This window comes from Rhinolophus sinicus, chromosome 2 (genome assembly GCF_057876585.1).
Source record: "Rhinolophus sinicus isolate RSI-liver-muscle chromosome 2, RSI-T2T, whole genome shotgun sequence".
Classification (NCBI taxonomy): Eukaryota; Metazoa; Chordata; class Mammalia; order Chiroptera; family Rhinolophidae; genus Rhinolophus; species Rhinolophus sinicus.
Window position 1 is genome coordinate 88,375,108 of NC_142502.1, and position 13,360 is coordinate 88,388,467.

Genomic DNA, 13,360 nt, shown 5'->3' on the forward strand with positions numbered 1-13,360 from the left:
ATTTATTATTTTTTATGTGCCAGACACTACGCTAAGCATATTTCAAAGGTTATCCCACCTATTCTTTCCAGTGAAGTAGATAGTAGAATTATTCTCAATTTCAGATGAAGTGACTAAGGTTCAGAAAGATGAATAACTTGTCAGTTGCCTACATCCAGGAACCGGAAGACCCAGGATTCAAATTTCAGCTGTGGGACTCTGGCACCCACATTCTTCCCTACCACTCTCTTTGGTACCACTCTCATGATGCAGAAAGGGTGTTTGGGAAGAAATAGCCCTCTGAGCCATGCTCATATGCTCAGAACCAGCCTGCGGAAGGGCATGTGTAAGTGGGGGTGTAGGAAATCAGACTTTTCTAATCTTTCCTACTGTTGGTAACTTTTCTCCATTTCATCTGATACTGAAACGACTTCTTTTCTCAGATTGAAGGGTATTCACACCCCTGCTTTCATAAAGGGAGTAATAACATTTCAATGTACGTTTTCGTTTCAATGTCTGCTTTTGGGAAGAGGTTCCTCAGGAGCTGGGAACCGTTTGTGCTCACGTAGAGGCTGAACAGAATCAGAGGCTTCAGTTCAGAAGCCACTGGCACAGAGGTACGGACATGACGGCACTCTGAGCCAAGCACAGGGCATGACGACGTGGCTCCATGAAGGACAGCATGAGCAGGACAACCTAAAATGGGAGTCAGATATGCTGGCCTTTCAGTCTTGGGGTTAATTATCACAATGATAATTACAAGGTGTGGCATTTATGGGATCTGTGTCACCCAGCAGATTTGGGATACATTGATTATTTTCTCTCTACTTCAAATGTCCTCATCTACCTAGTGGGAAAAATGATGTTTCCATTTTTCCCTTCCCCCAACCATTTCTCTTATAAGTATAAGTTATACTTATTTGGGGTTGAATAATTCATTATAAAATGACTACTGTGGCTTTGAAAGAGAACTTTACATCTAAGTATTTATTTTTTTACTTTTTTTTACCTCAGTGGCTGTATCTTAAGGGAGAGAGCACAGATGTACTGAAATCTACAAGTGCTTGAAAACTATTAACAAAGATGATTTTATAACATCTTTAAATCAGCTGATTTCCCTTTCCAAATGATTTCTGGAATTTTTCTTCTAACTTACCTTTCTTAGAGTTTGATTCTATTACAATATTCATTCTGTGTGTGTATGTGTTTTTTTTTGTGTGTGGTTTTTTTTTTTGTTTTTTTTTTGTGTGTGTGTGTGTGTGTGTGTGTGTGTGTGTAGAAGGGTATTCTATTGTTATAGCCTTTTGCATGTTTTTGTATATCATCTTGTCCATATTCTCTTTTACTTTCTTTCCTATTGAACCTAACTTTTTTACTATTTTGTCTTTTGGTTCCTTTAAGAGGGTTATTTCCTGCCTTTATTTAATTTGTTGAGATTGTCAGGTAGTGGATATCCAGAGTAGAGCACTATAAAATTAGAATGTTTAGATTGGTCCATGAAAATTAAGTATCTAAATATCTAGCAACGATAGTGTCTAAGGTACATGTGGAAAGTCCCTCCCTCAAAGATATAAAGACAGAGCTAATGATTGATGCAATCCTAAATTCACCACAGTTAATACTTGGTAAATATTTGCTATATTAAAAGCAAGTTTGGGATAAATATCACAGCATGATTTTAAAGTGCTTTTCAACTTTAGAAAATGCATAGATCAGTGTGAGAAGAAGTGGATGAGTTAGACATTCTAGGGGAAAAAAGATAAGCTGCTGGGCTAGTGGCTTTATTATTGTTATTGTTATTATTATTTTCAAGACAGAAAAGTGGGTGAAATATACAATAGGGTAAAGAAACAATTTAAGTGAAGTCTTGGAAGTGGTGATAAAGTAGAACATGTACAAGAACATGTTGGGGGAAAAAAAAGAACATGTTGGCCATTTTACCTAGTCTCAAAATGTGTGCAGCATAAGGAGAAAGCCACAGACCCATGTTTTTATATGAGAAAAATATTAAATGAGAACAATGATCAAAATGAGAATAGACGAGTAGGAGAGGTCCCATAGTGGATCCCCTTGGGGATGCTTTTTTTTGGTAATGTTCTGAAGCTTATGCTTTGTAATTATAAAGAATGATCGTGGGTCTGTTTCACTCTGTGATGGAGGAAAGGACACAGGGATCCAGGGAAAGGCAAATAGAGAGCATGGGTCAGACCAAGAGCCCAAGGCTGCAGCCTTCAGCACCACTGGGCCCTCCAGTGGTGGGAGGTGCTGGCTCCCACGACATCTGATAAGGCAGAAAGGTAATTAACCAATAAGAGACAAGGTGTTACTAAAAAGTGGAGTTCATGCACCTGATTACTAATTAATCAGGCATGAGAGCACCTTGTAGATGCATTCACTATTTAATTATAGCAACCTCTCTTGGCAAAGGAGCATATGTTCCCAGCTTAATCTACTGGTTTATACTGACATCAAATTGTCATTATCAGAAAGAATCAGGCCTTTTGATTATTTCCACTAATTTATTGAACACTTAAAATTAATGAACCCCAGGCCTTTTAAATGTGCTCAGTTGGTTTGGAAGATGGGAGGAGAAAGGAGGGTGGAGAGAAACCTTCATTAAAAGGACAATTTGTTTGGATAAAGATAAAGCAAATACATTTCATGGGTGATCTGAACTCTGTTGGTGAAAAACACATGAATTCTAAAAGCTGAGCCTTCAAAGTGATAGAAAATAGGGTATAAGTTATACCCTGCTGACCAACATTGGCCTCCAAATAACATATGGGTAAAGGTTTTTTTGGGTTTTTTCCCCTAATTATTTATGTGCTAAATCTCTTGGAGACCCACTGTAATTAAGTTTAATTAAATGAAGCAAAATCAAATCTTGGAAATCAATTATTAGATTAACTAACAAGGACTTCATTTTTTATAATGAAAATTTAGTTAGATTGGGGAGAATTTAGCCACTTTTCTCTTAAGTGAATATTTTTCATATTAAGATGATCTCTGTATCACATCCAAGTTGTGGCCTTTTTTTATTTAGTTTCAGGTGAAGGCCAAGTTCAAGTAATTCTCCACGTGAAGGAAGGTGTGCCCCCAACTATTTCAGGTAAGTTATTTTTCAATTATTATTATTAATTTCAGGTGTACAAAATATTTAACCCATCGCATAGAAGTGCCTGGTACAACAGAATGTCCTCCAGTAATAATTCTACAAATTCCTCATATCATAATGTTTATAAACAGGCAGGTATCAGTCTTAATGCTTTTATGCCTAACAGTTCTATTGTGTCAGCCCTGTAGCTAAAATATGCGTCTGCATGTCAAAGAAATATATAAGAAGGGTGTATATCAAAACATTGGAAAGTAAGAATTAACACATGTAAATAACCACATTTCATAAATTATGGGCCATATGTGCACACAGGAGTCCAGATCTGCAGATGGGCCATTAGGCCCCCACCAAATGGAAAGAAAAATTCAGGGTATTTCAAAACTTTAATTGTTCCCAGTAATTTCAGAAAATCAGGGTAAACAAACCCTCCCCTAAAGTCAGATGGTTCTGTGAAATCTTTCTAACTCATAAAAGACAAATTCTCAAAGGCTAAATGACTCATAAGCACCTTCTAATGTATTTCATTGTTTGTTTTTGTTTATTCTGAGTCAATTTAAGTATACATTTGCAGCAGACATAAATCTTTTCAAAGGCTGAGTTTTCCTTTGATTTCCAGTGACAATTTTGTCCTATGTCAGAGCCGAGCCCATACTAATCAGAAAATGATCTAATTTCTCCATTGAAATTAATAAATGAGGTAAAGGTATTGGACTACAGCTGTAAACTAGGAGTCCTGACAGTCACCACTCCATGCTTCTTGGACTAGGAAGAATGTGATTCTTTGTTTTCATAACTGTTTCTGAGCTGCCATAGCATTTTGCTCTGTCTCCTGTCCTTTATTTCCCTTTTTATTGGTGGGGGGGATTAACTAAGAAACTTTATTCACTCTCAACATGAAGCAACTTCTCTTTTTATTTTAAATTTTTAAAATTTATGTTTTAATTATAATTGATGTGTAGTTTTATATTAGTTTAAGGTATACAACATAGTAATTTGACATTTATATAACTTACGAAGTGATCACCCCAATAAATCTACCCACTGCCATCATACCTTGTTAGGATTACAATAGTATTAACTATATTACCTGTGCTGTGCTCTACTTTACATCCCTGCGACTATTTTTATTATTTATTAATTAACTTATTATTTTTAAATTATTTTTCAGTTACAGTGGACATTCCATATTATTTTATATTAGTTTCAGGTGTACAGCATAATGGTTAGACATTTAGGTAATTTATGCAGTGATCTCCTTCTGAAGAAGCCTTACCTCAACCATCTTATCTTTTTAGTGGGTGCTAATTTCAGGTGTTGTCCACAATCATATGATCAGATATTCTCTACTTAAATTTGCCAACCCTTTTCACACAGGCCTATTAATAAGTTTATTTCCTTTCCTCTGGTCTCTGAGATTCTGTCTGCCCTTCTCCTGTTTAAAGTCAACCCATCACTTCCAGCATCTTCTGAACATTGTCCCATCAAAAGAAGACTCCTTTGTCTTGTGTAGTTCACCTCTTCTTTATTGGCTCCTTCTGTTCATTGCTTCCCAATGAAAACAAAACAAAATTTATGAATTCCTACCAAATCCTTCTGCAGTTGATATATCTTCTGCAAACTTCTCAAAAGAGTAGCTTCCTCTTCAATCAGACCCATAAAAAGCTGGAGTGGATGAAGGATTAAGGTGGAGAGGACGATATTTGTCTTGAATAGGAAGTTTGAGACCACCTCAAATTTTGCTTGTTGTTGAGACAAGTTTGTAGAGGAAGGCAAGATGGAGCTTCATCATAAATGTTGGTCCTGACCAAAAGTCATGGACTTCAGTTTCAAGATAGCTTATCTAAATGTTGGGAAGATAGATCAAAAGCTGAGAGTCTCAAATCTTAAAGCTGTTCATTCCTCATTGAGCTTTGTGGATAATCTGATCCAACGTCTTCTCTTCCTTCCCTCCACTACACTCCTTAGTTCACTATAATCCACAGTGGTTTCCCCTTCACCAGTTCCACTGGGACTGATCTCGTCATGATCACCCATGCCATGGTCACCAAATTCAACAGCCACTTCTTATTCCTTCTTTTATCAGAATTTTGCTATTAACAAGATCACGTCTTCCCTCTGGACATTCTCTGTTTCTTAGGCTTCCAAGATATTCCTCTCTCCTGGTTCTCCCTGCCTATCTCTGACTGCTTCTTCTTTAACTGTTTTAGGCTTCCTTTTTCACTCCTCACCTTTCTGTATTATTAATAGGCGTATAGAAGCCTGATATTAACTGTATAGAAATCTAATAGCTCTGCAGGAGACTGAAATGTGTTTCCTTTCCATTAACTGTTCTTATTTTAAGGCAGGATGGTCTAGAATGATCAAATTCACTCATAAGAACATCCTGTAGAATAACTACCTTAAGATTTATTTTGTGCAATTAAAAACAATTTTAGCCCTCCTACAAACAAGAGTGAAGATAACAAAAGGATTGGGAGGGCTGGGTGAAAAAGGTGAAGGGATTAGAAGTACAAATTGGTAGTTGCAAAATGGTCACGGGGGTGTGAAATACAGTATATACAGTCTGGGGAAAATAGTCAATAATATTGTAAAAACCATGTATAGTGTCAGATGGGAACTAGACTTATCGGGGGATCACTTCATAAATTACCATATTTTGCCATGTATGATACACACTTTTTTGTCCAAATTGGTGAGGGAAAAATAAGGTTGCACATTATACATGGGTAGTACTAATTCCATATCTATATAAATGTTTTTAATTATTTTATTTATGCTTATGAGTTAAAAGTGTAATCAATAATGATATCCGTATGCAAAATAATACCCTGGAATATGATAATTGGTTTTGTTTAACTTTAAATGAACCTGCAACGACGAAGAGTTCTTGGTCTTCTATGATGTGTAAATATTGTAAATTTGTTACCAGTATATAAAATTTCTTGTCCCTTGTATCTGCTCTTGTGTTTTGTAATTATTTGTTACATAAAATTTCTTGTACCATAATATATTTAAACAAGTGCTAAAATTCCTTTATAATACAACTTGTTTACCTAAATGTAAACAAATAAAAATTTGAATTAAGAAATTAAAATGAAAGATTTTTTTTCCTGAAAGTTTGGGCCCAAAAGTGGGTGTGCATTATACATGGGAGCATATTATACATGCAAAAATATGGTACATAACTGCCTAACCACTACGCTGTACACCTGAAACGAATATAAAATAATATTGAATGTCAACTATAATTTAAAAAATATACAGTCAGGGGATGTCAAGTACAGCATACAGAACACAGTCAATGGTATTGTAATAGCTATGTACGTGTGGTGTCAGATGGCTAGTAGACTTGTTGGGGTAACTTTGTGAGGGGTGTAAATATCTAATCACTATGTTTTTTTGTACACCTGAAACTAATAATGAATGAATGAATGAATGAATGAATGAATAAAACAGGAAATAACTGAAGAATATTTGTTTCCAACGTCTGTGACATAAAACAAGTAATTAATGGTTTTTGAGGCTTGGAATAGGTTTTTAAAGACCCTTTCATTGCCTGTTTAAAATACCACCGGAAATAAGTCATCAGAACGTCTTTTTCTGGCCTCTGTGGTGCTAGTTAGTGGCCACTACAACAAATGCCACCATCTTATCCCACCTGAATATTTAGGGTACAGTATTGCAAAGGAGGCAAAATTGGGTGGAAACTTAAAAAGGTATTATAGTATTGTTTTTAAAAAAATATTTATCAAGCGTCTTCCTGAGTGAGGCTTGTTTTAAGACATTGCCTGATTCCCATGGTGTGGGGTATATTTTGTGATAATTAAATTGTCTAGGGTTTCTACTTGACCACAATCTATATACTTTTAAATTATCCTGGAGCCCTAATTAGACCATGACTTACTGGGTAGTTGGATTCAGGTAGACAAAATAACTGGTTGTTCCCCATGGTTCTGACCACAGGCACTTTCTCTTTTCATACCATAATCCTCCGTGTCTATCACAACCATCCTCAGAGTTTCACATATCACCTCTTGGGCATATGATGCCAAAATCCATCTCTCTAACTCAGAGCCCTCTCTCATGCTCAGATTCATAGGCATTCTCTGCTCACTGTATATCTTTACCTGGATGCCTTACAGAGTTTGTCCCCAAATTCTACATGGCCCAAACTGAGTCTATCAGTGTATGTCTTAATGGGCATCTCTGCCCATCACCACCGACACTGGAAACCCAGAGGTCCTTCTTGGCTCCTCCATCTTTGTTACCCTATGCACCCTGACCTCTGATTATTTCTCCAGCCTCATCATTTGCCTCCTTTCAGCTCTCTGGCTCAGCAACACTAAATTACCTCTATTTCCTCCACTCGATCTCTCATCTTGCTATCGCACATGCTCATCCCTCTGCTTCGAGTGTAAGCTCTCACCACATTCCATGCCGCCTCTACCTTTATAGCTACTAAGCATTTAAAATGCAGCCCAGATGCTCCCTCTCTAAGAAGCCTCCCCCGGAAAGGTCTCACTCCCTCTCTTGGTCAGGTACTATTAAAGTGAACTCTCTTCAGAGCTCTGTCCTCCCAATATTTAATTACACAACTTGCACAATGCTATTCGCTCGTTGGGGACAAGTGTGGCATTTTATTCCTTTTTTGTATCTCTAAACTTTTAGGACAATTGTGATAGAGAAGGCACTGATTATTTATGCTTATGCAATAGCAAGTAATGGATGAGATCCTCCCCTCCCATGAATCATGTGAGTTCTTGAAACTACTAGGAAATTTTCCTAGCCTGAGAAGAAAATCTTTTTCACAGAACAAATGTCTTTCCCTTGTAAGACTTAATTCTGCTTATGGTTTACTTTGAACTTCTTAAGGTAATACTGAATAAAAGAATATCTGTACTGGAAGATAAACATTTGGTCATCTGAATCTTTTCATCCTCTTTTGAGCCTTTCTGTCTGCCCTTCTGACTCTGTAATAGGGATCACATTCCAGAAAAGAACACGTGGGTGCAGTGCAGCATGGAATTGTGATACTGGGCATTCCTAATTGGTGATTAGTAGATTTATGTTTCAATTCCCTGATGAAGAGGCCAGTGTGATGGTTTAAAAGAAAATGCCATTTGATCATCACTGGCGGAATCAATAAAAACCATTTGGAACACATGAACTGTATGTAAATTACTGTAATGAGAGGTGTCCAGATTATTATCTTGCCTTTAATATGCATTAAGATCTGTGAGATTATGATTTTTTGACTCAGTGATTTCAATGCTAAGATTCTATTTGAAGAAGAAATCAGGATTATCGGCAAATTTATGTAGAGATATTTAACACTGCATTATTTATAATTTAAAAGGAAAGCAAAGAGCCTAAATACCAAACATTAGGGATTAAGTAAATTATGGACTTTTTATACGATAGGATATTATGTAGCCATTATGTTTACAAGGAGTTTTAATGACATTAGAAAATGCATATGAAAAAGTGCTAAGCTAAGTAAAATAAGAGCTGGATGCAAAATTGCATACTTGATGTAATCTCAATTATATAAAAATGCTGAGAAATTCTGGAAGGAAATACAAATAAAAGGTTAGTGGTTGTTATCTCTAAGTGGTGAGATTGTAGGCAATTATTATGATTATTTTCTTTTTTATATTTGCATTTTCCAAATGTTAAATACAATGCGTATTTATATATGCAATATTTATAATAAGCATATATGTGTGATATTTATAATAAGCATATGCAATATTTATAATAAGGCAAAACACAAATCTTTAATAATAAAAGTAGAATGTATTTTCTCTAGAAGTTGAGGTAATCAAAGGATCAAATAATTACTTGCTTCATACCTGAAAAATGTTTTTTTTTGGAAGGTTATAAAATATTAAAAAGCAGCTACTTTGGGAGATGGAACTATCACCAGCATTCTAAAATAATAGAATTTTCAAGTTACCATAGTGAATAAGATTTTCCGTTGCTCTTGCTATTTTCCTTTTGTTTTCTAGCTTCTACCTCTGTGCCTGAATCAATTTTAATATGGTCTCTCCCCGAAGCATGGACAGGTGTTGAGGAGGGTTGGGGAGGATACAACCATACCATTCCAGGCCCTGGGGATGACGTCCTGATTTTACCAAGTGAGTAAAACAATCCATGGGTTAAATAATCACAGACAGACTGAACCAGGCCAATGTAGTTGGGGATTATTTGTCATTTAAATGGATTGTACAACACAGTAAACAATGTGGAAATAAGTAGGAATTTATGCATACAACCTTCTTTCTTGGGTACATATAGAAGAGGAATTTCATAATCCAGTGAAATCCAGGAAAACTAGTTTAGCCTACCTTCTTTAAAGGTGGAATAAGTAGTCACAATGCCAAGAGCACTTAAAATAATCAACTAACTGGATACATTTTCTTATGTGTCAGAGAACAGATTTACAGCTTGTGTTTGAAAGATAGAGATATGGAAAGAAGCAATTTGCAAATGCCTTTCTATCTTTTTCCTTTGTGAATCTTTTACAGATAGGTACTGAGGAAAAATGATCATTTTGCCATGATTTTTCAAAGTTGCTAGAAAAGGAACAGATAAATAAAATAGAAAAATAAAAGCCACTCTATCATCTATCTATCTGTCTGTCTGTCTGTCTGTCTGTCTGTCTATCTGTCTACTATCTATCAGTCTACCTAGAACCTTCTCCCTGTATACATACCTATAGGAGAAAGATGATTCCTCAGACATACAGAAACATACATGCATACTTACAAAATTCTTCTTTCTTAAGAGAGAGTTATTAAAACTCCCAGAAAATCTCTCTAGCCTGAGAAGAAAATATTTTTCATAGAACAGATATAGTTTCCCTAAAAGACCTGATTACATCTATGGTTTGATTTGAACTTCTTAAGGCAATACTGAATAAAAGGAGATCCGTACTGAAAGATGACCATTTGGTCACCTGTGAGGTAATAATAATGATAAAGCAAACATTTTTGACAACAATATTGATGGGTATTATTTTCCATATATTAACTAATTTAATCCTCACAATAACTCTGTGATATAAATAATATTCTTATCCCCTTTTTACTGACAGAGAAACAGAGTCCCAGGGCACTTGAGAACTTGTCCATGGTCACAGTTTACAATTGAGCAGAGTTAAAATTTTAACCCAGGCAGTCTTACTCCAAGTCCATATTCTTAACCGATCAAGTACACTCTTTCTCTAAAAGGACTAAGAGTAAACTAAATAGTTTGTGTTGTTTGCTTTATTAATGATGAAGAACGAAGGCAGAATGAATAAAACATACTGACTACCTTCTGGGAAATGGTGGTGTGCCTGTGTAACTGCATAGAGAGACACGGGACAAGAGGGAGGGAGTGGGCTGACCAATACGAACTTGAACTGTTATTATTCTCCAACTCCCTTATCATCCACCTCTCTAAATGGAGGATGTAACTTTTTGAATAAACAAGCTCATGAGTCATTCCTATACGGAAAGGAAAAATCTGTTCTGTCTTAGCCATCTCTTTGATGAATCTAGCTAGCGGATTGGCCTTGGGCTACGGTTTCTCCCACTAAGCAAGCTGTTTCTCCCACCCCATGCAGGAAGCAAGAGAAGCTTTTGAAGGTTGCCAAGCTTTTAATATCCTTTGGGGCCTTTATGCTGAATGAGGAGCAATCTTAGCTATCTTGCTTGGCATTTGTAGTCGGATAGACTGTATCCGTTCTGTGTCCTGGCTGCCCAGAGTCTCTGGCATGCTCCATCATCCTTCGTTCGCTGGTTCATGGTCAGCTTATAAGACGGACCTGGATTCTCCATGAAGTTGCTATTAAATAGAACAAATCAATCAGTGCTTTGGAAAAAGTGTATGTGGGGGGAAGGGGGGGTGGGGGCAGGCATAGGCACTGGACGTATAAAAGTATCTCCCAATTGGTCCTTCAGTATTATTGTGAGAACCAGAGAAGTTAAGATTTTTAAAAAATGTAGTCACTGTTCATGATTTTCAGTTTTCAAATGGAAAGATAAGTAAATGAAAACAGATATGTAATATCTAATAAATGAAGTCCTTACTCTTTTCCTGTTGCTTCTCTCCTCTAATAAGCCCTCTTTGAACTCCATCAAATTATCTTTCGGTGGCTAGCATTTTGATTCATAGTTCTGTTTAGTTTTGGGTTTTACATTGGAGCTGTTCTGGCTTATTTTGCTCTTCTGATTTTTGGCAAACCCTGATATTTTGACCTCTGATGGATCTTTGGATTTAATTCACCTCCTCTTTTTACTTGTGGTTTGCATTTTTAACCTTTTCCTGGCTCTCTTGGTTTCTTTCATTCCTTCTTTGAATCAAGAAATTTGTTTACCAAAGTCTGGCACAAAATAGACACTCAATAAGTATTGCTTGAATGAAATGCACATATCAATGCTGCCATCCGTAATTTAATACCAGAAATAATCTTTGAGTACACCATAATACAACTATAAGATTTTACAGGTCTATGGAAAATAATATCCTCTCCTTTGAACAGATTCCTAAGCATTGAGATTTTTATGATGATGGTCACGATGATGATAGCAGCAACTATAATTTGAGTGCTTGGTGGGTGCCATTCCCTGTGCTGTGTGTTCTACACAGATCTTCTTAATTAATTCTCACAAATACTTTATGTGAGGATCCTGTTATTATTCTCCGTTGTATAGCTGAGAAATCTGGGATACAGAGAGGTTAAGTTTCTTTCAGCTAGTAAGTAAAGAAGCTGAGGTAGAAAATCAGACAGTTTGATTCCAGTACCCGATTCTTTACCATATCATTTTTAAAAACTCACCATCTCTGCCTGCTCTGGTTCATTCAAATCAGACTACATTTTATACTGAATCCATACGTGTCTGTTTGCTGTTCACATTTTCCCTTCACGTGGAATTACAATGAAGAAAACTCTAGTTTCCTGAGTACCTAGCATATGTCAGATACTCTACTTGAGGAATTCAGTCTTCCCACTATCCCATTAGGTACACACATGGCGAAACTGGGGAAACTTCCCAAAGAGGTATCTGATGTAATGAGCCATTGGTGAAAGCATTTGCTTTGCATCTGGTAGCAAATGGAGTTGTAATTCAAGTTAACACTGCTTTCCAATTCAGTGTAACCAACATTTACTGAACACTCGCTGTGTTCAAGGCTCTGAACCAGGTGCTCCTGCTCTGAGGCGCCAAAGGCAAGTCAGATACAGCCGTGACCTCCAACAGCTAGTGATCTGAGCTGGGTAAATAAAACGCATAACCCATAATAATACAACAAATAGCTGTAATCAAAACAGAAGTGTTTCGAATCAAAGTGTCTTAGGTGAGTGGAAGAGAGATGGCTTCATGGAGGAAGAGGCATTTGAAGCGGACTTTGAGAGATAGGGTGGGAGTCTGAGGGGCAGTTAGGAAGCACAAGGGCATGGGAAGGTAGTGATCCTTTAGGTGATATAGGAGGGGCTATTGAGTAAGATAAACCTGGGTTCACATTTGGATTCTGACATTTACCAGTTGTGTGACATTGGACAAGTTTTAAACCTTTCTGACCTTCACCTGTAAGACGAGGGCTATAATTAATATATCATAATGTTGAGAGGATTAAATGAGATAGCATCAGTACACATGACCACTGCATAGAGTAATGGAATTATAGATGAAAGCTGTGATTTTTAATGTATCGGGTGCTCTTTTCTTTCATTTTTTCCATCTGGCTGCCCCTATTGGCCTCTGGTATTAGCGACACTTTGTATTTGCTTTCCAATGGCTTATTATTTAATTTTCACAACATCCTTGGGAGCTAAATAGGTAATAACTATTATTACAGTAAAAACCCATTTTTACATAATACGATTTTAATGGAACTGCTGATTTTATAAAATGAAAGTGACTGGTAAAGAAGATTTAAGTGATACTTTTGAACCTCTAATATAATTTTATGGTGTTTTGTGTATTTTAATTCATTAATAAAGGAAATGTGTAGAACATCCCCATCATTATTCAAATAGAATAGCATAATTTTTCAATAAAATTCTTAGGGTAAATTGCCTATTTCCATTTTCTGGAAAATCAATTTTATGGAATGACCTCAGACCCATCCTATTCCATAAAAATAGGACTTACTGTACTAATAAAAGATATCACTATCTTAAGTATGGTACCATTTTCCTTCGAGGCGTTCTGTCTTTATAGACATTGGATTTTGAAACAGTTGTAAATTGTTCTTAGTGGTATTATATGGAGTAAGCTG

The 13,360-nt window shown here is 36.3% G+C and overlaps 1 protein-coding gene across 8 annotated transcripts in view; it reads left to right on the forward strand.

The window, feature by feature from the left end:
* Nucleotides 1-13,360, forward strand: part of PKHD1 (PKHD1 ciliary IPT domain containing fibrocystin/polyductin) — a 429,303-nt gene that overhangs the window by 228,637 nt on the left and 187,306 nt on the right. For 7 of the 8 annotated variants that reach the window (XM_074333066.2, XM_088795661.1, XM_088795663.1 and 4 more), the window contains 2 exons: nucleotides 3,023-3,088; nucleotides 9,103-9,231. In XM_074333066.2, the coding sequence (XP_074189167.2) occupies nucleotides 3,023-3,088; nucleotides 9,103-9,231 (195 nt within the window). The remainder of the gene's footprint in view (nucleotides 1-3,022; nucleotides 3,089-9,102; nucleotides 9,232-13,360) is intronic. The other variant, XM_088795662.1, reaches the window with a different exon arrangement.